The 25,005-nt window shown below is 37.5% G+C and overlaps 1 protein-coding gene across 5 annotated transcripts in view; it reads right to left on the reverse strand.

Annotated features, from left to right (window-relative positions):
• Window positions 1–7,974: 7,974 nt before the first annotated feature.
• Window positions 7,975–25,005, reverse strand: part of ZBTB44 (zinc finger and BTB domain containing 44) — a 66,629-nt gene continuing 49,598 nt past the window's right edge. For 2 of the 5 annotated variants that reach the window (XM_032868939.1, XM_032868940.1), the window contains 4 exons: window positions 20,549–20,633; window positions 19,255–19,418; window positions 17,261–17,561; window positions 7,975–15,315 (listed from right to left, as the gene is read on the reverse strand). In XM_032868939.1, coding sequence (XP_032724830.1) covers window positions 15,033–15,315; window positions 17,261–17,561; window positions 19,255–19,418; window positions 20,549–20,633 — 833 coding nt within the window. In that variant the 3' untranslated portion in view covers window positions 7,975–15,032. Of the gene's footprint in view, window positions 15,316–16,573; window positions 16,683–17,260; window positions 17,562–19,254; window positions 19,419–20,548; window positions 20,634–25,005 lie in introns of all 5 variants that reach the window. The other 3 variants (XR_004383960.1, XR_004383961.1, XM_032868941.1) reach the window with 3 other exon arrangements.

A 25,005-nucleotide genomic window follows, 5' to 3' on the forward strand; every position in this document is an offset into this window, starting at 1 on the left:
CGTTCCGTAAAAACTTTATCAATGCCCAGCTACTCACAGATAAGTTTTTGGCTTTGGAAAGGTAAGCATATTTTATGTTACCGCATGTTCCTGTCACCCTAGATTAACATTATCTGGGACTGAGTCTGAATTGGATTCAGCCTTGACCTCCCTAGATACTTCGCATTCTTCTTGGGACCAGTGATCTTCTTCTCGGTTGTCCTTATTCATGGGACTGCATTATAACTTCTGGGAAGCAAGGATCAAACAGTCATGTCTAAACTGAAAACAACTTAGTATACTTAAAGATGGCCTGTTGTAATGGTGTGTGGGGAGAACCAGGGAGAAGGCCAGCCAGTGTCCCAAGGTTTAGGAACTCCGGCGCTGAGTGTTGTGCTGCTGGCTGGGGCATCTGGTTCCCACTGGAGGCTGGGGTTGCTGGGCAGCACTGAGCTGCTGGGTTTTCTTTTGCTCCTGGCTCTGCTCATCCTCTCCACCCCCACTCCCAACCTACACTTCATGGTGGGAGAAGAGCTGGGAAATCCACCGATGCACATTAAGAGCTGGGATAAACCAGGGACTGTGAGTGAGGGAGTCCGGTGGGAAGGGACTCAGCTGGGGGAAAAACCTATACCTGGTGTCTGCAAACAGAGGCAAGAAGGGGCTAGATTTTGTTTGGCTCTGGGATGATGGTGTTGCTGACGGGTGGCCTGTGAGAAGGGGAATGTCAGGCTCAGTTGGGAGCACTCGTCTTTATTGAACATGAGAGGGCTTTCTGCCCTAAATGCTCCAGCGGGGAGGCTCCGGCTCAAGGGAGCATCTGGTAGCTGTCCTGGGGAGGGGGCATCAGAGGGGGCAGGACTGACGTTACAGAAGTATTCCAGTGACATAGAGAGGAGCTACAGTAGTACCCACTGACTGTAACAGAGGCCCCCCTTTCCTCTCACCCCTCCTTTCCAGTGAGTACGTGTGTATGTTTGGGGGCACTTACAACGTGCAAGGCAAAGTTGGAACTAACTTCCCCAGAGTGAACCTGGGCTGCTCTCTTTCTTCTGGGACTGCACGGGAATCCCTACTGTCACAGTACCTGGGAGGCCTGTGATGCTGTGGGACTGAAGTTCTGGATAGAAACGATGCACAAATGGACCAGGTACTAGTGGGTGATCAGTGCTTAGATTTTCTAGGCATATGCACATTTCCCTGTGTCGACCTCATCCTTTTCACAATTCTTCCCTGCTGCAGCTCTTTGAAAGGCGCCTAATAAAATCTTCCAGGGCAGTGGTGCCTAGCTCTTCACCCGTCAGATAGTTCTTGAGGAAGAGAGTCTAAGAAAAGCCACTTGATGTTTGCAGGATGAAGGAAGAGCACATACTTGTGGAGGACATCTGCGCACACAGGAGTGTGTGTGTAGTTGGTCCTCCTACAGGAAAGGATGTGTCCGCCTATTTGACACAGAGGTCTTCTATTTTAATTAATTAATTTGACAGAGATCACAAGTAGGCAGAGAGGCAGGCAGAGAGAGAGGGGGAAGCAACTCCCTGCCAAGCAGAGATCCCAATGCGGGGCTCGATCCCAGGACCCTGGTGTCATGACCCAAGTCGAAGGCAGAGGCTTTACACCACTGAGCCATCCAGGCGCTCCAGACACATAAGTCTTTTAAGTGGCATCTTAAACTCACAAAGAATCCTCAAATTTGGATATAGAGAATGAGCTCAGCTATACCAAAAAAAAAAAAAAAAAAAAAGAAAAGAAACGCTATAACCGCTGCTAGTGCCTGGCTTTAAGCTCAGTTCCTAACTCAGAGCAACCTGCTTCTTGGCTTGCTCTGAGTTTGCTCAGAAAGACGTATTTTATGTCTGGGAACGAATCTCCTTCATGCGGTTTCTGTTCCACATTTCAGTCTCTGTCATTGCCTCTTCTGCCTTGGCCTTGTCCCCCAGAGGCCTCAGAACAAACGACATGTGGGTGGGGACCCTGGCCTCCCTGCTGTCAGCATGCCAAGCTGGGACACACTCTCAGCGGCCTTGCACTTGCTCTCCCCTCCCCTCCTTAGGCCTTTGCTTACATGCCATCACACTTCCAATCGCTCACCTGTCCACCGACACTCCGCTTACCTGGTATATTGTTGGGCACCACCCACCCCTTCCCCAGTCCTTCCCCCGCCAAGAACAGAAACTCCACGAGAGCAGGATTGCTGTTATTCTGTTCGAGGCTGCAACTGCAGTGCCAAAAAGAGTGTTTGGTGTAGGAGACGTTCAGTATCCACGGGAAGCAGGAAGAAGCACCAGAGGGAATGAGGATACGAGAAATGTCTCTGAACTTTCAACCCCACCGACGTGATTCGGCAGAAGCGCAGTGCTGCTACAATAACTATTATTATAGGACTATATTTGCAGGACTATTCCTAGAGGAGAGACGTCTCTCCTCAGTCTTGATCTGAGCTCAACTCTGGAACCTTGCTGAGAACTTTTCCTGATTGTTTTCCCTAGGACACAGAGTTCCCACCTCAAAACCAAAGGGAGGTTGTCTAAGAATCTGATGAGGTCACGTAAGTAGTACAATAGGCCTTGGAGTACAGCAGACAACATCCCCTGTTCAAATGAGGCCTGGTCTTAAGATCAGAGGCCCACGTCTCACCAAATCCCTTCCCCAACCCCTACACACACCCCTCCCTCCAGCTCCACTCCCATTACCTTTCTTTGGGCTTCTCCCTAAACTCCTGAAGTAATTCCTAAGTGATTTCAGTTAAGTCTGCATGCTTTCCCTCTAATCTACTTTGATTGTTCTTAATCTTTTTGGAGCAAGCCTGAATAAGTCTCTCTGCCTGAAAATGTGCAATGTTTCTCTATTTCCTACCAAATTTGGTTCAACTTCTTAAGGCCTTCTCTGACCTGGGCCCAGTCTATATCATTTTCTTCCACTCTTTCCCTTCAGGGATCTTCTAATGCTTGGCAATTTAAGCTACTTTCATTCCCTGAACATTCTACCTCCCAGACTCAAATGTTAGTTCCTAGAGAGACCTCCTTCTCTTCTCACTTCTGCCTGTACCAGTCCTTGACCTCTTTTCAAGGGAGATCCAGCTTAACAGTTGCCTCCTTCCTGTTGCCTTTCCTGATCCCTCCAGCCAGGTCTCTTCCTCCTTCAAATTTGCAAAGCACACTATTTGGTGTTTCATTCAATTGCAATGTTATTTCTATTTTAGTGTTAGTTTTCTTGACTTTGTAAAGCCACTATCTCCTAAAGTCAGACTTTAGGAAGTCTTGATCTAGTGTGGGAAGCTCTGGGAAAGCTTCTTTAAGAAGTGGTATGTACGGATGGACCTGATGAGTAAACCAGACAAAGGGAGGAAAGTGACAGGCCAGTGTTTTAGAGAACAATTTGGGAAATTTTGACGAATGATGGCAGTTGTTCTCAGTTAATATTCATTCATAACCATATGCAGCCTTCGATTTCATACCTTCATTTAAAAATGAGTAAGATGGGGTGCCTGGCTGGCTCAGTCAGTAGAGCAAGCAACTCTTGATCTTGGGGTCATGAGTTTGAACCCCACATTGGACATAGAGATTACTTAAAAAATGAGAAAGGTTCTGATATACATGGTGAAGATGACATACATGATACAAGTTATGCATGAGAGTTGAGTTTTTGAGTTCTACTATGTGTCAAGGAATACACAAATACAGTCCCTTAAGTCAAGAATTCAGTCAGGTTGAGGGAGACACGTACTGAATAAATAATGACAAGGCTTATAAAGTAGTTGCTAATACATTAAGTGTTGTTCTAAGCATTTTACATATAACTCATTTAATTCTCATGCTATGTGATGAGGTAGATTTACAGGATAGTGTGATTGAGAAATGGTTTGGTGGAGCTAAACAAAATATGCTATGGGAACAGCCAGGAGGGTCCCTAACCCCAAACTGGAAATGGGTGGGAATGGGTGTTTGGACTGAGCGGTGGTTTCCAAGAGTAGGTGAAGCCTGACCTGTGTCTTGAAAATCTGACTGTAATCAGCCAGGCAAAGCAGGCTGGGGGTGGTGGAGGTGGGGTGGGGAATGGGGTAGGGGAAGAGAATCCAAGGGAGAGGGAGGCAGGCTTGAAGTAGGGCAGTGGCCTGATTAGTAAGATGATTATAGTAGTGATGTCCGAGATAGACTGGAGGCAGCCCACCTGCAGAGAGGGAAGAGCAGTTAGAAGGCTGTTTGTGTTATGAGACCAGAAACAACAAAGACTTGAACTAAGCTAGTGGCAGTAGGGATGGAAAACGTTACCAGTACAGGTGGGAAAGAGAACTCCAGTGGAGGTGTTCACTAAGCAAGAGTACATAAAGAAAAAAATGGACCAGTCAACAAAACAAGGTCATATGCAATTTTTTCACACCGTAAGAAAAGTTTACCTCTAATGCTCTTTTAAGAGTACTAGGTCCTGGCATTAAAGACATAAGAACACCCATCTGCATAACTGAATTCTTATTTCCCACCAGCACTACCCTCCTCTCAAGTGTCTCCCAGATGCTAGTGCTCAAAAAGAATCACAATGCTAGAACTGGCAGGAGAACAGTTCTGGCTTCTCTTCCAATCGCTGTGTCTGGGAAAGCCCACACAGATATAGGCTCTAACAAGTGAAGGCCTCTGAGGCTCCAGCCCTTTCTAGTGGCCTGGAAATTTGAGTGCATCTAATGCTTTTTCTATAATGCGTAGGCAGGACACACACCACCTACGTGGACCATAGATTCGTTATTACTTTCCTTGCTTGTCTCAATGGGTTTCTGAACACCACTAAAGGAGCTGGCATTTTATATTTTTAATAAATTCTACACCCAGTGTGGGACTCAAACTCATAACCCTGAGGAGTCATATGCTCTCTACATTGAACCAGCAGGCTCCCAAAGTGCTAGCATTTTATAAGCTGTAAAACATACTGAAATTTTTTACTAATCTTGTAAAGTAGACTCATTTGCATTCAATAAAAATTCTGTCCCTGGTCAAAAGTTATTATGCACACAAATCCTATCATGAACTATTGATGCTTGGATGGCCAAAGGGAGCATATCTGCTTTAGCCCCTAATTTAAAATGGTCTACAGGACAAGGACGTGGATGGAACTAGAGTATTATGCTAAATGAAATAAGTCAGTCAGAGAAAGACAAATACCATGATTTAACTCATACACTGAATTTAAGAAATGAAACAGATGAACATGGTGGGGGGGTGGAAGAGAGGCAAACCTATAGAGAACACAGAGGGTTGCTGGCAAGGACGTGGGCAGGGGTGGGTGGGTTAAATGGGTGAGGAGTGTTAAGGAGGGCACCTGTGTGTTTTATGTAAATGATGAACCACTAAATTCTACACCTGAAACTAATATTATACCGCATGTTAACTAATTTAAAGAAAAACTTGAAAGAGGAATAAAATGGTCTACAGGAATTTCATTTGATTTTTTTTTTTTTTTTTAATGTTCTAAAGCAACATTTCCAACAGAGGGTCTCTAGAAAGTAAGAATCATCAGAGGCAATTCATCTGAGGCTGGTCTTTTACTGGAGAGCGTGCCCAAATGTGCTGCTAAGCCTAACTGTTCAGGATCTCTGGTCAGAGAGACCCACTCATTCACTAAAGGAGCTCTCCAGCTGAAGGCAGTCAGCTGTGGGAAAAATTAGGCAAGAAGAGAAAGAAGGGTGTGGGATTTTGTGTGCAAGCCCTGCAAAATAATGCCGACTCTGCCCAGAGCCTCTCAATATCCACTTACCAATCAAAGGTTAAGAAAACAACCAGCTTTCCCTTTGTCCCCAAGGGTGTTCAGACCTGAGTTCAAATCAGTTTGTTGATGAGCAATTTCTTTCTAGATCGAATATGCCTATCTTAGTCAGTTTTCCATCTGTATAAAAGTTTACCCATATAGGGGCACCTGGGTGGCTCAGTGGGTTAAGCCTCTGTCTTTGGCTGTCATGATCCCAGGGTCCTGGGATCGAGCCCCACATTGGGCTCTCTGCTCAGCAGGGACCCTACTTCCCCCTCTCACTCTGGCTGCCTCTCTGCCTACTTGTGATCTCTGTCAAATAAATAAATAATCTTTTTAAAAAAGTTTACCCATATTAAAAAAAATGAATTACACTAAACTTTGGGATTGGATGTTTATGAGAAGTTTCTCCCACTTAAACTCATTGTTAGCTTAGTTTAGTACTTAGAACATTCTTGTTCAAAAGAGAATGCCCAAATTATTAATTTCAATTCTGTCAGGTAAGGAGATACACATCTTTGATTATTACATTTAGTATCATTCTCTGAAAAGAACTGTTCTGGTACGTAACTCATATGCAAATCAAACTGTAGGATATAGATAACCCTTAAACAATATGGGGTTGAACTGCGTTAGTTCACTCGTATGACTTTTTTTGGATAAAGTACAGTAATGTAAATGTACTTTTTAGGATTCTCAGTAACATCTTTTCTCTAGCTTACTTTACTGTAGGAATACAGTACATAATGCATATAACATTAAAAAATGTGGGGGTGACTGGGTGGCTCAGTGGGTTGAGCCTGTGCCTTCAGCTCAGGTCATGATCTCAGGGTCCTGGGATCGAGCCCTGCATTGGGCTCTCTGCTCAGTAGGGAGCCTGCTGCTCTACCTAGTCGTGATCTGTCAAATACATAAATAAATACAATCTTAAAAAAGATAAAAAATTTGTTAATTGGCTACGTTATCAGTAAGACTTCAGTCAACGGTAGGCTGTTAGTAAAGTTTTTGGGGATTCAAAAGTTATAAACAGATTTTCAACTGTGTGGGGGTCGGCACCTCTAACCCCCCATATTGTTCAAGGGTCAACTGTAATTATTTTAATTTCTACATTCTACATTAATATATATCACCTGTGGCTGAGACTACTGAGACCCCAACCCAGAGGCTCCTGGCTGGCTCAGTGGGTTGAAGAGCCCGAGTCTGGACTTCACCTCAGGTCATGATCTCAGGGTTGTGAGGTGGAGCCCTGCACGGGGCTCCATGGTGGGTGGGTGTGGGGTCTGCTTAAAATTCTCTATCCTGGGGCGCCTGGGTGGCTCAGTGGGTTAAGCCTCTGCCTTCGGCTCAGGTCATGATCCCAGGGTCCTGGGATCGAGCCCCGCATCGGGCTCTCTGCTCAGCGGGGAGCCTGCTTCTCTGCCTACTTGTGATCTCTCTCTGTCAAATAAATAAATAAAATAAAATCTTAAAAAAAAAAAACAAAAAACAAACCTGAGAGAAGACAATTTGTTTAAAAAAAAAATTCTCTATCCTTCTCTTAAAAAAAAACCAAAAAACCAGGGTGTAATGAAAAGACAATACGTCTTAAAATTTACCACTCACCAAAGGAAAAGACAATGCTTCTTAAAATTTACCCTCTTCCTCTCTGAACTTAATTCTGAAGTGCCTAGTAAGCTTGGGATCAATGAAACAATTTTTCTTTGCTGGTTACTCACTCTATATAGACCAATTATCATTAAAAGCCACACTGAGATGAATCTAAAGCTAGAAAGCCCTTCCTTTGGGCTCTCATAGGTTTACTACCTATGCAACGAGCTGTCTTCCCGCACCCCCAAGCCAAGTACTGGTTTTCTACTTTCTGGTTGTAAGTTATTACTGAAATGTTACTAACAGGTCTCTCAACAATAAAGTACAACTTCAGAAGAGATTCAGAGACACTTCTAAAGGTGCAACCCACCCTTTACGAAGTGGCCTTGCACAAGAACCTGCTCCAACAGCTCTAAGATCTGAGGAGCTTCTCTAACTAGCTTCCTTTTTCTCTCTTTCAATCCACAGTGCTTGTGGAATCGGTGCACTTTCAGCTCTTTTCTTCCTTGCATGTGCCATCTAATGTAAGACTCTCTGGTCTGTGTGCACTCAGTGGGTGCTTATTTAAGTAATGCATTATTCTGATGACTTTCTCATCCACTTCTCAACCAGCACCACCAGTTTCTTCCTTCCAGCCAACAATAAAAAACAACAGCAGGAAGTTTTACTCCATAAAGCATTAATAAGATATTTTAATGAGAAAAAAATCTTAGTATTATGTTTCTATTCAAAGACACTCAAAACTAGTTTTTCCCTGCCCATCCCTTCTAACTGCAACTTTGTGACCATGTAATAAAGGCCAGTTTAAAGATTTTTTTTTTAGAAAGTTTAAACCTTTTTTAAAAAGATTAAACAACCAGGCTAGCAAAAAGGTACTCAATACATACTTTCCTTATATCAAACAAGCTAATATTTCAGTACAATGTAACTATACAGAATATATACAATACACATATGTTCACAAAGCAAACACTATAGGCTCAGAACAGATTTGAAAAAACATGATATTCACATTGATTACAATAACTCTAAAAATGATTGTTAACGTTGAAACGGCACTTAGTTTACAAAAAAGTCACAAAAATATATATATATGTGTGTATATATATATATATATATATATGAAGTCACCAAGAACTATGGTTCCTGTAAAATACTAATAGCCAGATACTAGTATATAAAATGTGAAGTTCTGACATTGTATACATTTTTAGGAAATAAAACAAAATCCAAAACCATTTTCATTATTGTTGAAAGTCAAACATGCCAAGTAACTTAGCTATGGCCACTGACACCAAGTAAAGCCATATTTAAATGAGATGACAAATGGATACAAAGCTGGTGAGCTGGGGACTGGCAGTTAAGGGAGTTGCACTGGTTCTAGGAGAGGGTAGAAGACATCAAAACACCCATCCATATACTTTTAATTCACATTTCTGCCCCAGCATTACCCTCCCCCAACGGTTTCATAAAATGCCAGTGACCAAAAAGAATCATAATGCTACAAGGTAAAAAAAAGTTTCCCCCAGACTTCTTGATGTTGGCCTATAGGAAAATATTAAGCATGCATCAGCTAAACAAAGCAGTCAGTCACCCATCTGGAAAACTGTGATGCGCAGTTTCCTCCCAGGCTGGTTGTACTAGAAAGTACTCCAGTTTTTAAATGGAGCCAGATTTGTATGTTAGCTCTGTAAAATATTGAGCTACTGTAGCAGCAAATATGAAATTACAGAAACAAAACCACAATTTTATTTAAAAATTCATTTCTGTGACATCAAAACAATTTTTTCCTTCGTATCTGTCTCCTGTAACCAGACATCAATTTCTTCTATCACTGAAGTATGGTCAATTTCAATTTCAATCTGACTTTCTCATTATGCTGCTGTGGAAAAAGACAAGTCCTAATCCTGGAAAATTTTAATTTACTCTTAAAAATGAGAATACAGGAATTTCAAAGTAAAAAAAAAAAAAGTCTGTTCTAAAAGTATCTCACAAATATATATATTTAAATATTAAAATAGGCTACCTAGGATTTTTATAAAATGGCTTTTGAAAAGATAGTAGAGGCACAAAGAAGCCATACACTATCTTCCAATTGGACATAAGGTGCCACAAGGGTGCCCTATGAAGAGGCAGGCAATCTCTATCTGATGCAACAGGAGGCACCAGTAACAACAGAAAAATCAAATATATTATTGGGACTTGGATCAAAACCAAATTTTGCTCTATTAAGGGCTGTTTTTTTTTTTCTTTTTATCTTGAAATATATGCATTAGAAGCCATCACTTTGTATAAGGAAGAAAATGAATACAGTTTATGATCTTACTCCTTCCAAATACCTGGTGGCATTCATTACAGGCACCTGAAAGATGAAGAGCAGTGCAACTTTCAGTAATTTAATGTATTACTCTCAGTATGAGAGACCTTACATAGCATCTATCAACTTGAAAATTAAATTGATAACTGAAATAAAGCAAAGCTTTTAGAGAAAACACATTTATAATCTAATCATAGAAAAGGTTCTCTCTAGAAAACTGATGTTTCTAGGAACTACATGAAAGGCTTCCCACCTCTAAATGAACACAGCTTCCACTTATGCCATTGGAAACATGTGTTAAAGGGAGTTGACTGGCTCCTGTTAAAGTAGGGAAGATTTATCCTTCCTTAGAAGGTGATGTACTTTGGTAACCTGAACATACAATTACAGGATGATTTTTTAGCTTAACTGGATTATGAAATCTGGATATAGTTAGACCAGCATTTGGAAAAACAAGGATAATGTAATAAAAGTCATGACACTAGCCCCTCAAACAATCAAGCAGCGATTTTGTCAATAAATCATCACAATTGAATCCAGGGCTTTAAGCTTACTTAGCAAAATTAGTCAATTTAAAATAGAAAGGCAATAATCAAAGAATTAGATTTTATAAACCAGGCACTTCAAACTGAAATTAAAATTTTTAAAGTTAAAAAAATTTTTTAAAAAAGTTTCTGTTTTCAGTCAATGGTCTCAACTTTTAAATTCTTTGTAAACTATTATGTACACAGGAACCTTGGTATTAGTTGTAACTGGCATGGGGCCTGCACAGAGGAAGTTTGCTTAAAGTAGCATGAGCACTTTAAGGCAGTTTCGTATTTTGGATACTGCCAAACTGAGAGTCCATAACACTGCCTGACATCTCTGCAGAGACTACTTGTAAAGACCTGGAACTGTTTTTTTCTATCATAAAAATATAATCACTACAATGTAGTGGATATATCTAACTGTATTAGTTTAGTATGAGGTTAAAAAAAAAAAGTACAACTAGGATGTCACTAAGAGTCTATATCCCATAATCTGATATAAGCTTAACTCCCCCATTAATAAATTTCAACATTTATAATCTAAGAATAAAATATCCACAAAATGTCTGTTCCTTATTTGAACCTGGAAATTCATTCAATTCCACTTCATTGTTTAAGCTTAACCATTATTGCTTTTGGCAAATTCAGCTTGCTGAGGATTTTCCAAATAAAAACAGCCTATATCACCACATTCAGTCAAGCAAAAGGACACTAAAAGAGTGGGTATAAGCAAAATAAAAAATAAGTTTAAATTTTGACATTTTAGCTTAAAGCTAAAGGAGTATGCTTAGCTATAAATATTTCTTATAGATGTGTTTACTATAATAGAACTCTCCCCAATTTTGTTCCACTGCTTAAGAAAAATCTAGTTTCTATACACTCTTCTTCCAGTTACTTTAAAATCTGAATATATTATAAATAAAGTATCTTATGTCAATAACTTATAGTGAAAATCATATTTATTACCTTTTAACAACTTTGGGTTGCTTCCAAATGAAAACTTTACCAGTCACTCCCCTTGCCATTAATATTAATATCTAGAAAACTATTCTCCCTCACTTGGATGTATATTTCAGAGTTATGGCTTCACATTTTACAGATGAGTGAAAATAGGCTAAGTGCCACATGAAAGCTTCTAATTCTCTTCATCAATTCAACAAACCTCAAACTCCTTTCTGTTAAGATATTACAATTTCAGGACTGTTGATTCATCAAGCAATAACAATGGTTTTCTCTATGTGGTACAGTACAGAGTTGCCATTACCTTATAATTTTTTTTTTTTTAGGGACTATAAAACTAAGAGACTAAAGATGATCTGAGAATCTTTAAAATAAAAGCCACTAAACAAGATAATTGGCCTCTATCTAGATTGAATACAAAAATAAAATAAAAGATGAAATAAAAGACTGAAAGAGTTAATACAGCTTCCAAAGGTTCCCAGGGAATCATTTATACAATGGGGAGAGTCTGGCTCAGTAGTTGGAAGGTAACAGAGCTACCAACGATACTGCATTCGATATGCTGACTAGTCCATTCCATTTGATAAAATATTTTAACAAAATACGTTTTTCTGTTTGTTTTTAAAATCAAAGGGCATGTGTCATACCATGGAACCAAATTACTTAACCCAGAATGGTTGCTGAAAGGTTAAAATGTAAGACTGAATGAGGCTATTTAAACATTTTAGTTCACTTTGTCTCACTGAAATAGAGAACTTGAAAAACTGGCAATGTAACTTAATGTGCAACTAATTATGTGAAACACAAATTAAGATGATTACTTGAAATTCCAAGTAAGAGAAATTCATTTAAGTGTGTTTGTGGATGATAATCTCCATCTGTATCCATTTATAAAAACTTCAAATAAACCCCCCCCAGTATTAATCCTTTTGTTTCTGAATTATTACAATCACTGTCATGCTAGATGCCTCCATTGTTAGAACACACCCTTAAAAATAGAAAGAACGACTGTAGGAGCTGTAACATCCAGTATCACAGCGAGCATCTTTACTCATTTCTAAAGTGTATCTCATCTATTTGGTAGCATAAAAATGTAAAATAAATGCTTTTCTTGTATAAAATACTCGCTTTTAAAAAGGCAATTTATCCTGCATCCTAAAATTTAAGCCCTTTAAATATCACAAAGTTACCCTCTTGGGCCTTAACAAAGATAGCTACGCTTAAGTATTCTAAACTGGAATTTTTTGTTTAGTTTCACTGGCAATTCCTAATGGATGGGATAATGTAACTGGCTTTCATCTCTTTGCAATGTTTTCCATATATTCTGGTAAAACTTATACATTTGGGTATCCCTCTCTTTGATGAATTTTAAATAAACCTAAATAACACTATATACAATTATACCTTGCAGCTTAGTTTCCTAAAACAGATCCATAAGCTAAAAATCCTTAAGCTATCAAGAAAAATGTAGAGCCTCAATGAAAGAAAAAAAAAAGGCCTTTGTTTATATCACTTTATGTTAAATACTCGTTAGCTACCTGTATTGATAAAATTTGGGGAATAAACAAACCAAGTACACATTTTCATAGTATATTCAAATTTTTCATTAAACTTGAAAAGCTGTGCAATCTGTAATTACCAATGAAAATCTAAAGTTTCCATTTGGGAAAGAAGAGCCAGTAGTGGTAATCCTACATTTCTGAGAACACAGACCACTTTTGAGCTGCCAAAATTGTGGGCTCTTTTAATGTAGAGTTCTCAGAATAGGGGATGTGTTTTAACACTTTCAACCACACAAATCCCTGATTTTCTTTTCTTTTTTTTTTTAACCCTATTTCTTTCTGTTTTTTCTTCCTTCCTTCTTTTCACACTCTTAAAAAAAATAACTCTTAGAACTGAAGGCAACAATGATTCCTGGTCATAATTTTACCTAGTTTTTATTTTGCCAATATAAGATTTTAAAATTAATACCAAGGCTTATCCATTGGTAGGCGTAACAATTTTCAAGAATATGTAGGACATTAAAAATAAAAATTCCTGACCTTTCTAGCTGAGACACAGCAGTACTGTTACAAATTAAGTATCTCAGTCTGTTGCAAAAAAAGTAATTCAACCCTACTAGTAAAGAAGTATAAACGGTGGAAGCCCATCATAATTTGTATATGTTGTTCTTCCTGAAGGTAATATACCTGTGTTTGGGAGCAAAGGGGGAAAAATGTTCAAGATGGAGATAAGGAGTCAAAAACAAATTAAAGACAGCATAATCAAGAAAAAGAGTGTTACCTGAAAAAAAAAAAAATCTTCAATGCATTTACTTTCCCTTCCTTTACATTTGTGGGAAGAAAATCAATCACAGAATTAGCCAATTAAAAAAATGAAACAAGTAAAATCACTATAACTTAAAAATTAATTTTATTACTAAGGTCTAGCACCCGGACAAAATTCAGAACTTGTGTTTTGAATAAGAAACTGTATTTAGTTTCTTTTTCTAATTTAATCAGGTGTTCTTATAATTATTAAAGTTTGGGAATATACATAGAAAAAAGTTATTCAGAAGTTCATTGTCTATGGACTCATGAATATTTAGGATCAAGGTCAGTGATGCTTTAGTGGCACTAGATGAAAAGTATACTCCAGACTAGAATATCACATAAATTTCAACTATAAACAGGAAGTTTCATTTTTTTAGCAGCAAAAGAAGTGATATTAATTTAAGGTTTTTAGTTTTAGTCTTTAACGATTCTCCCCCCCCAGATTAATGAATCATAGATCATTAATTTAAAGCCTCTTCTTATCTTTTACATTATTGCTTACATTGTGTAAAACCTACACTAACCCTTTTAATAAACTTGGCAACATGTCTAAAAATATTTTGGAACAAAAAACAAAGTATCACTGACATAAGGAATTTTGTAAACAATCTTAATTGGGTTAAGAACGTAGCCTTAACAGAGAATTCTTTTATTTTGTCCAAATCAGCACAATAGAAACATCCCCAAGATTACATAAGCCTATATATAAAATATAGAGTATCTCCAATATTTTTCCTTTATATGATATCATGCCAGTATATGCAAGAGGAAGTACTGTTCATGGGGCAAGAGGAAAATGATTTAGGCAATGACCTAATTAGCCAGGCACTAACATTCAGAGACCAGGTAAACAACAATTTGAGTCAGAAAAGCAGTATTAAAAGAGTTCCTATAAAGCTGAGATTTATGTACTTCATTTCCCACTCCTGGTCATTTCATGCACAGCCTGACTATTCTCAATCATGGTTCTCCGACTTCATAGAAGAAAGATTATTTGGAGTGGTACTAAAAAAAAGTTCAGGAACTGCCTGTCCCAACACCAAATTTTTACCGTGAAAAATAACAGAAATGACAAAGCTTAAAAAAAAGAAAAAAAAAAAGAGTACATTGGATTTCAGAAGCATTTACCCTAATAATTTTTAAGAAAGCTTACCGTAAATATTTCCAAAACCAACAGGCTTTACAAAATATTGTACAACATCCTGTGTATAAAGAGCAAATATCTACTCAGGCTACCTGTCAACTTGTGTTCAATAATTTGTTTCTGGTGTACCCTTTCATCTCAGGAAGGTCAACAATCATCTGAATTCTTCTTTACCTCATGATCTCATTAGCCTACTTTTAATAATGGAAGAAGAAACTGATAGAGGCCTTAAGTCTATTGGCTCTCCTTAAGTCTCAGAGTTTCAATTATGTTTCAACATTGTGTTATTGTGCACTTACAGAAGCAATCTCTCAGTCATGAGAAATTAAACATCAGTTGCGGGGCTTACAAAGTAAAAAGGGAAATTCTTTCCCAAACTCTTTTATGTTTAAAAAATTAAATTTAATTTAAAAGTACAAGACCAAGCACAGGCACTTTCCAAAAACCAAAAATGAAGCCAAACCATGAAATTATTCAATGGTTATAGAAGATAGCTCTGATTTTGGGGGGTCATCTCTGGTTGCCTCAGTACAAGCACTGGTCTTTGGCTGCTCTGGCATTTCTTCCTCTTTTTCTGCCAGCCCACCAAGAGACCCCAAGGGGAAAGTGCTTTCACAATTCTGGGTCGAGGAGACCTGTGAAATTACAGGCATTTGAACAGAGGAGTTGCTTTCAAAACTGTGTTCTCCAAGATCATACTGAACAAGGGTCTCTTCTTGCTCCTGGTTTAAGTAGTCCGGTACTAGGAAATCACTAGATAAGAGGCAAAGGATGAAAGAGGAAGTTAATTTTCAAACCAGTAATAAATTAGCCACAATAAAAAGACCTGATTTGTAAAACAAGATCGGGATTTTTCATTTCTCTAATTCTTGATTGATTAGAATTCAGGATGTTCAATTTCTAAACTAAATATGAACCAAAAGTATCCATAAGAACCAAAGTATATCAATTCTACCACCAATAGATAAGATTATCACTTCCACTGTCATTTTAGACACCTAAACAGACTTTCTTGTTCTATGTAGAAGAGTTTCTGTATACAAACAAATGCAATTCACATGCTCACTTAAGCAAAGATCATTTGAATAACTTCTGCTTAACCTTTCTTGGATTATATACTAATTAAGAGGCATATAAACTTAGCTTTTTAAGTCCTTAAGCATAAATGGCATTATATTTGAAAATGTCATGAGACTGGTTATGTATTAGTCCTCAGGAAGTGTTAATATTGAAAATATTTAATATTCTATTAGTAGGATAATTATTTAATTTTTGAATACGGACAGTAAAATATACCAAAATTTTAACAACAGTGGGTATTATCCCTAACTGGTTAGATCAGAAAATATTATAATTTCTTATATTTTATACTTTCGTACATTTACTAAATTTTCTACTATATGCATTTTTTGTAAAAGAATAAACATTATAAATCTTAGATGCTTTAATTAAATCTTTGTTAAGCTAAAAAATGTTCATTCTACTAGGAATGTCAATAACTAATACATTTAAGGCGGTTATTTTATAATCTGATTGTCTAGTATTAATAAAAAATTAAAATCTGTTCATCTGCAAAACAATTTAAAATATCCTATGTTGTATTTTCTAAAGTCTTCAGGTGTTAGACAGAGGAATGGACAGTAGAGGGCTCTGTATAGGGAAGATACAGGCAATAGGAGTGGTTAACTGAGACACTATTTTAGTTCTGAACAAACAATGTTTGATATGACATGTAGAATTTAGGTTTAGTGATAGGACAACCAGACATTCAGACATGATTAAATAACATGAATGTCGGGTTTGGTGAGAAAAACAGAATTTATGTAGCAATAATTTAGAATTTATTGAAAAACAAGATTTAAAAAATAAAGATTTAAAATGTAAAGGTTTAGGAAGATTTCATTTGATAAAAAACAAAGGATTCCTACAGATGTGTATTTATGATAAAATATTAAAAAAAGATGACAGAATTTTATATCTAGAGACCTTAGAAATCATCTTTAAAGCTTACATTTTATCTTTCTCTATGTTTCAAGCTTCTTCATTTGTAAAGTGACACGTTCAATCATAACAGCAGTTAATGGTAGAGCCAGAACTAGAACCTGATTTCCTTGGATACTCTATAAATCAGAAAGGAATTCTATTATAATAAATTTTAATATTAAAAGCATGGAGCTCTAAATTGAAAAAGAAAATTTGATCTAAAGAATCATATCCATCATAGTTGCTATTGAAGTTTCTTTCTTTATTGGTAAATATATGTTCCTTTATATAGAATTTTAAAAAATGAGAAGTGGTCAAAAATTGTACAACATCCAAAGAGTCTGAAGTAATTCAGTATCACTAAGATCATCCGACATGGTAAATTTTCCAATAAGGTTCATATTACTTTAACCTTATGTTATTGAAAAAACAAAAACACAAAAAATAAAACAAAAAGACAAAGCAAGAGGTAAGCAGTCTACTTCTGTAGGGAAAAATTTCCAATACCAACTAGAAAAATATTTATAATTGTATAAACTTAGAAGATTCAGCAAAATTTTATCAGATCATGAGATCAGATTATGGACAGTGGGAATTTAAAGGAATGTGACTGATTAGCTGGCAACCTGATAAAAAACACAGCAGGCTGCCCTAAAAGCAGGAAAAGAGAGTTTAGTCAGCAGTTTTCCTGGTTCGTTTTTGTTGTGCACCTCACCTGCTCTGGAAGTAGTTTGCTAGCTCTGACGCTTCATGGTTCAGACTCCTCAGGTGCACGATTAAATTTCCAGAGTTGGTGAACATGGCGCCACATGTTTTGCACTCGTAAATCCGAGGCTTGCGGATAATGTGCCGGGAAACCCTCATGTGGTGTTTATATTCCCCGAAGGAAGTGAAAGTGGCACTACATATCTGGCACCGGAAACAGCGTTTACCTTCATGCTTTAGGCGATGCATCTTTAGCGAGTAAGCCCTGGTGAACTTTTTCCCACAGCGGTCACACTGAAATGGTTTAATTCCTACAAAACCAAGCAAAACAAAATATTATCTAAAAACAAAATAAAACGAAAGGTCACAAACCTCACAAATTTCTGAATTATAATTTTGTAGCAATAGGTAATTTAAAAAGACAAAAATCAGCAAAAATGGATTCCAATTCAACATCTCAGAAAAGGTAAAGAACATCTGAAAAGTCATAGTGCTTGGAAGGAAGGAAGGAAGGAAGGAAAGAAAGAAAGAAAGAGAAAGGCATTAGAGGGAGAGGTAAACTTGTTTATACTGAACTTGATTTTTGAATATTCTTCTAAATCATCTATTTTATAGATGATTTAATCACAGTATTTAAACAGAATTAAAATCTCCATAAAACATTGTTATTTCAATTTCATTAAAGTAGTATAGTTTATACAGAAAAGATGGAAAAAGGACCTACTTTTCATTCCCTACCTGGGAGAGAAATGAGAAGAAAAAAGGAAAATTTTAACATCTCTGAACATAATTAATAATGATGGTAGAACTATCACTTGGCAAATTGGGTTTCTGGGCCTTTAATGTAAAGTGACAGAAAAAGATATAGAAACTAATATGTGAATTATAAAGTATATTAATTGTCTCTTCTGATTAACTATCACAGTTTTGGCAAAAATTTTAAAAACCTTCAAAATACAATCTGTTGATTTAATAAAGTCATAGGGAATTGATGTTAGCTCAAGGACTATTAGACCTAGCCAGGGAACAGGATAGTAAGATAAAAACACAGATGAAAACACAGTAGCAAAGATTTCTTACTCTATCAGAGGTCAGTGTTTTACCCACGAGAATTTTGTTGCCTTTATGTGATCACTGAACTAAATTTCAAATCTGTTTTATGCATCATTTATTAAAAATCTTTTATACTAATAAATAATACAAAGCTGATTAATCAGGGTACAGAGAAATTTAGGATTGCAGAACTGAAATTAAATTATTGTTATTAGGTTTAAAAAAAATACTCATTTGGAAATAATTCCAACCCTTAAAGAGAAGTTATAAGAATAGTACAAAGAACATCAATAAATACCTTTCAAAAAAAAAAGATTTTATTTATTTATTTGACACAGAGAAAGAGATCACAAGTAACCAGAGACAGAGGCAGAGAGAGGAAGCAGGCTCCCTGCTGAGCAGAGAGCCCGTTCCGGGGCTAGATCCCAAGACTCTGAGATTATGACCTGAGCCAAAGGCAGAGGCTTAATGTTACCACTGAGCCACCCAGGTGCTCCAATAAATACCCTTTTAATTTCATTTGCTCTACCATCTGTATTTGTGCTTCTCTATTGTACATATACACACAACTAATATATCCCTTTTATTTATGTATTATACACACATAGCCCTTCAAGTTTTAATCTAAATACTTATGCCTATGGCAAATGTGCTAAGCAAATAGCTTTCTGATACTGTACCATTTAAGCAACAGAATAAGTAGGGCTTATCTGACTTCTCAGAGACATATATATATTTTTTATTAACATAGAATGTAGTATTTGCTTCAGGGATACAGGTCTATGATTCATCAGTCTTACATAATTCAAAGCACTCACCATAGCACATACCTCCCCAATGTCTTAGAGACATATTTTTTAAACTCAAAAACACCTGTTTTCTATTTTTAACTGGGATTTCTAAATATGTTTCAAGTACTCATTTATGCAACAATAGGGAAGGTGACATTACCTGAGTGGATGAGCATGTGCTGTTTTAAGTTCTGAATGCGGGTGAATCGTACCCCACAAGTTGGACACTGAAAAGGTCTATCTGGACCATTTGGGCTTGGTCGCTCTGTGCTGCTGGTAGAAGGAGCAATGTAGAGTTGGTAGGGATACTGAACATTTTCCAATCTAAAAAAACAGACCAAAGAAGGCAACCAGATTCTGATTTTTAAGTTGAATAAACATTTCTGTACAACTTAAAAATGAACAGAAGAAAAAATGACTTTTTGAGAGTTTAACTGTTACATTAAAAGTTTCATTTATAGCAATATGAAAAACAATGTTATTGTCCAGAATGTCCGGCATCTTAAGTAACATATAAATGATTTTACCTCAGGTACCGTTAATCTCTCTAATCCTTTCCTTCCTAATATTGCTTTAATTTAGGTCTTCATCAATACCCTCCCTCTCTTTATGCCCCCCACCCCCCCACGCCCATCTATCCTTCTGCTTGCTTCACAGTGATCTGATTAAATCAGCCCCTCTTTAAAATCCTGCAATGGCTCACTGTTACCTTCAAAGTCTAAACCCTTTGCGAGGCATAGGAGACTCCCTGTGATCTGGGTTCTGTGTACTCTTCCAGCCTCATTTTTTCTCATAGTCCCCAAATACACCATATACCAAATAGTTCCTAATATTTCTCAATGCTGTGCTTTTCTACATTTAACTAATGACAATGCTGTTTGGAGATAGGTAAGACTGGATGACCGGGATTTAGGTGGGGAGTTAGGGGTCTTGGCCATGTTAAGTCAGAAAGCCCCTTATACATCTATGTGAAAATATGAAGAAGGGAGGGACAGTTTGAAGATAATGACTTGTGAATTATGGGTATGTGGAGGAGCATATGGCAATCATTCTCTGTAGTAAGTTAAACAATAAATATTTTTGGCTTTGATCTCTGTTTCAACCACTCTACCTGAGCATTCACAGACAAATGAGCAAATAAACAAATGAGCGTGGCTTTACTGGAACACTTGATTTACAAATTAAGGTGGTGAACTGGAAGTGGCCTGTGGTTCACAGTTCACCAATCCCTGATACAGATACTACTTAAACGTAACGGGCCTGGGCTGTTTTAAAGGCCAAAAAACTCTGTATAGGTGGTCTAATTCATGATGTAATGACCTCTTTACTCTGAAAAATAAAATTAGGTACCAATAAACTTCTTATATAATTAAAATTATATAGTTAAAATGTTTGGATTTACAGTTGCAAACACACCCCTTTATAAGAAAACAACATACTATGTCAGTACTAACCGATCATCATCATCTGCATGAGCATTAGTGCTAGAAGTGCTTTGAAGTGTAGGTAACCCTTCAGTGACACCTTCATCTACTGAGCCTGTGAACAGAAGGACAAAAAGACGACAGCTGTCAATACTGTGGTATAAATGAGCCAAGATATTAACTGCAATCCGTATCACCAAGCCCCTAAAACACACAACATAAAGAAATCTTTAATAGAAATCATATGTAAGACAACAGCCTTAGATTACTACTTAAATTCTTTTAGGCACAAATAATAAATTTCAGAAATAAGCAAATTCAAATATAAACTAAACAAAAATTCACATAAAATTAAATCATGTAAGGAAGCACTATTTTTACTTTTGAAGACTTTATTGTGACATACACATAGAACTTCTACATAGAATTCAAGAGACAACTATAAAGTGAGTATGTACCTTCATATGAGTCTCACTAAAATACTGCCAGCATTCTGTAAGTCCCCATTTACCCTGCCTGGATCACCAACCCCTCCTGAAAGTAACCACTTTTCTATCTTTCATGGTCATCATTTCCTTCCCTTTTTCCTTGCCCCTCTTCCTTTTAAAAGTAATTTTATTTCCAACATGTGTACTTATAAACTATGGGTTGGCTCAGCCATGAACCATCTAGGGCTGCTTTTACACCAGTGGCACAGCAGAGTCATTGCAGTTGCGACAGAGACCACATGGCAGCTAAGTTTAAAATACTATCATGCCCTTCACAGAAAATCGGCCGCCCTCACCAAAAACAGTATAGTTTTAGTATTACTGCTTACAAACTTTATATAAATTGAATTACACTGAATGCACTCTTAAGTCTTCTTTCCTTCGATACTGTGGACTGATCCATGCTATTACGGGTGACAGTTCACACTGTAATAGTCATAATCTAGCCATTTCACTCTTAATGTACAGTTTCAGGCTACCATGAACAATGCTGCTGTGAATATTCTTGTACGTGTAACATGTGCATTTTTTATAGGGTACCTATACTTAGGAATGAAATCGCTGGTTTGGGGCACTGGGTGGCTCAGTGGGTTAAAGCCTCTGCCTTCAGCTCAGGTCATGATCTCAGGGTCCTGGGATCAAGCCTCATATTGGGCTCCCTGCTCAGCAGGCAGCCTGCTTCTCCCTCTCCTCCCACTTGTGCTGTTTCTCTCAAATAAATAAATTTTAAAATCTTAAAAAAAAACTGCTCGGTCATTGGATATGTGTATCTTTATTAGAAAATGCTAAACTCTTCCAAAGTGATCATACTAAATTTATATCACTACTTGCAATGTAAAAGAGTTCCTTAGGAAAACTTGGTATTGTCAAATTTTTAAAATTCTGCCGACCTGGTGGGTATGTAGCAATATTTCACTGTGGCTTGATTTTATTTCCCTATTGCCAGTGAGGCTGAGCACATTTATTTACTGAACCCCCCCGTTTTGTGAAATGCCTGTTCGAGGCTTGTTATTGAGTCGTCTGCTTTTTATTATGAGTTTTTTCATATTTCAGTGATACATGTTACAAATATTTTTCTCACTTCTATGGCTTATCTTTGGATGACCAAAAATTTAAATTTTAATTTAACTGAATTTATAAGTATTTTCCTTCATGGCTGTGTCTTTTCGGTCTTGTTTTTAAAAATCCTTGGGTGCCTGGCTGGCTCATTCGGTGGAGCATATGACTCTTGATCTCAGGGTTGTGAACTCAAGCCCCATGTTGAGTGTTGAGATTACTTAAAAATAAAATCTTGGGGCACCTGGGTGGCTCAGTGGGTTAAGCCTCTGCCTTCGGCTCAGGTCATGATCTCAGGGTCCTGGTATCAAGCCCCGAGTCAGGCTCTCTGCTCAGCAGGGAGCCTGCTTCCCCCTCTCTCTCTGCCTGCCTCTCTGCCTACTTGTGATCTCTCTCTCTCTTTCTCAAATAAATAAATCTGAAAAAAAAAAAAAATCTTAAAAAAATAAAAATCCTTCCCCATGTCAGGTAATCTTATGAAACATTTGCCCTTGACATTTAGGTCTTTAATCCACCTGGAGCTGATTTCATAATCAAACACATTTCCTGAAATGTCTTTTCTTCTCTGTTCTGCAGGCCTCTAAGTGTATGGGTCTGTTTCCAGGTTCCATTAGTCCCATCTGCTTGTCTGGACTTACATCAATGCCAATCTTCAGTTACCAGAGCTTTTTGATCAGATAGGGCAGTAAGTCTTCTCACCTTGTTCATTTGCTTCCTGAACTATTTGGCTATTCTTGGCCCTTTGAATTTCTTTATACATTTTAAAATGAGTGTGTTAAACATAAATGATAATTATCATTCTATTTCCTCTCTTCTTTTAGTTTGGAAATTATATAATCTTTCCCTATTTCTACTGGTTACTTTGGAAATCAGACACATAATTACCAAATTCTGAAATTAAAACTTTTGAACATTAAGGATCTTAGAACAGTTTAACTCCATTTTTCTACACACTTTCATTCTGCAACTTATGAATTATTGTGATATTTTACTTCGTTTTGACAAAGTCCCACAAAATATTACTTTTATGCAAGCAATGTTTACCAATATTTGTCCATCTATTTTACCTTTCCTTTGCTCTTCATTCCTTCTTGTATATTAGACTTTCCATCAGTGCTCACTTTGCTTTTGCCTGAAGTCCATTGTTAAGAATTTTCTTTAGTGAGGATTTGTGATGATAAACTTATTTTTTGTTTCTTTGAAAATATCTTTATTTCACCTTCATTCTTGAGAGGTATTTTCACTGTGTATGAAAATTGACAGTTATAATTTTCTTTCAGCACATTGAGGATATTATTCCACTGGTTTCAGAAGTCATTCTTCTGAAGGTAATGTCTTATTTTGTCTTATTTCCTGAATTTTCTCTATAATGTTCCTAGGTTTGTATTTTTATTATTTCTATTTGGGATTTGCTGGCCTCTAATATATAATTGGTGTTTTTCATCAATTCTAGAAAATTCTCAGCCATTTTCTCTTCTCTTCTTAGGGCTTCATCAAACCTACATTTGTATTGTCCATAACCTTTATTCTCTTCTCCGTAGTAGTTTCTGCCATTGTCCATGTGACGGTTAATTTTGTGCATCAACTTGACTGGGCTAAGGATGCTAGGACACCTGGTAAAACATTATTGCTGGGTGTGTCTGTAAGAACATTTCTGGAAAATATGAGCATTTGAATCAGCAGACTGAGTAAAGGAGACTGTCCTCACCAATGGGGTTGATGGTGAGTGTGTGTGGGTGTTTCATCCAATCTGTTGAGGCCAGAATAGAAAAGGTAGAAGGGCAAATTTGCTCTGTCTTTGCTTGAGCTGGGATATCCATCTTCTCTTCTTGGACACCAGAACTACCAGTTCTTGGGCCTCTGGACTTGAGACTTATACCATCAGCCCTCCAGTTCTCAGACCTTTGGATTTGTACTGGAATGACATCATGGGCTTTCCAGGGCCTCCAGCTGGTACATGGTAGACTGTGGGACTTATTCTCCATAATCACGTAAGTGAATCCATCCTAAGAAATCTCCTATATACATACCTATATATATGTCCCATGTTCTGGAGATACCCTAATACAATACAGTCTCTTTCTAGGCAGCATTCAGGTGATTTCTTTTCTTTTAAAGATTTATTTATTTGTCAGAGAGAGAGAGAGAGAGTGAAAGAACATGCGCACGCACAAGCAGGGGGAGCAGCAGGCAGAGAGAGAGGGAAGCTCTCTGTTGAGCAAGGAGCCTGATGTAGGACTTGATCACGGGGATCATTACCTGAGCTGAAGCGAGACACTTAACCAACTGAGTCACCCAGGCATCCCACAGGTGACTTCCTTTATCTTCTGATTCACCCATTCTCTCTCCTGCAAAATCCAATCTGCTGTCAAAATGCTAACAGTTCTTTATTTTTGGTTACTTTTTTCTTTTCTAGAAGACCTCACCTATCCCCCCGACCCCCCCTGCCAAATCTGCTACAACTTTTCACAGTATACTATTGTCTGTAATTCTTGTTCAGGTTTATTTCATTAAACTTGGTAAGCATATGCATTTTGTATCTGTGTGTGAAAATTATGCACCAATTTATTTCTGCTACCTGTTTTTGTTTTCCTGTTGGTTCTCTCTCTGCTGTTTCCTTGTGGGCCTCAGTTGTTTTTCACAGTGGTTACTGCCCTTAAAAATGGTTTGTAGAGACATGATTTGCTTAGCTTAGGATGGATATGCCCTCTTCCAGAGAAGCTTTACGTTTGCTTCTGCTAGGTTCCTGGAGGCCACTACCTACACCAAATTCACTGAAATTCCCTGGCTCACTTGTGCAAATAATATATCAGGATCTAAATCTGCAAGAGGGCTGGTCAGTGGCCACAACTTCTCAGAGATGTGTTTTTTTACCCCTTTTCCTTCCCACTTTCTACTCTGCCCACTGCCAAGGTAGCTATTTCTACAGTCCTCTGGAGTCTG

Source organism: Lontra canadensis, unplaced genomic scaffold (genome assembly GCF_010015895.1).
Source record: "Lontra canadensis isolate GAN:19392208 unplaced genomic scaffold, GSC_riverotter_1.0 scaffold36, whole genome shotgun sequence".
Classification (NCBI taxonomy): domain Eukaryota; kingdom Metazoa; phylum Chordata; class Mammalia; order Carnivora; family Mustelidae; genus Lontra; species Lontra canadensis.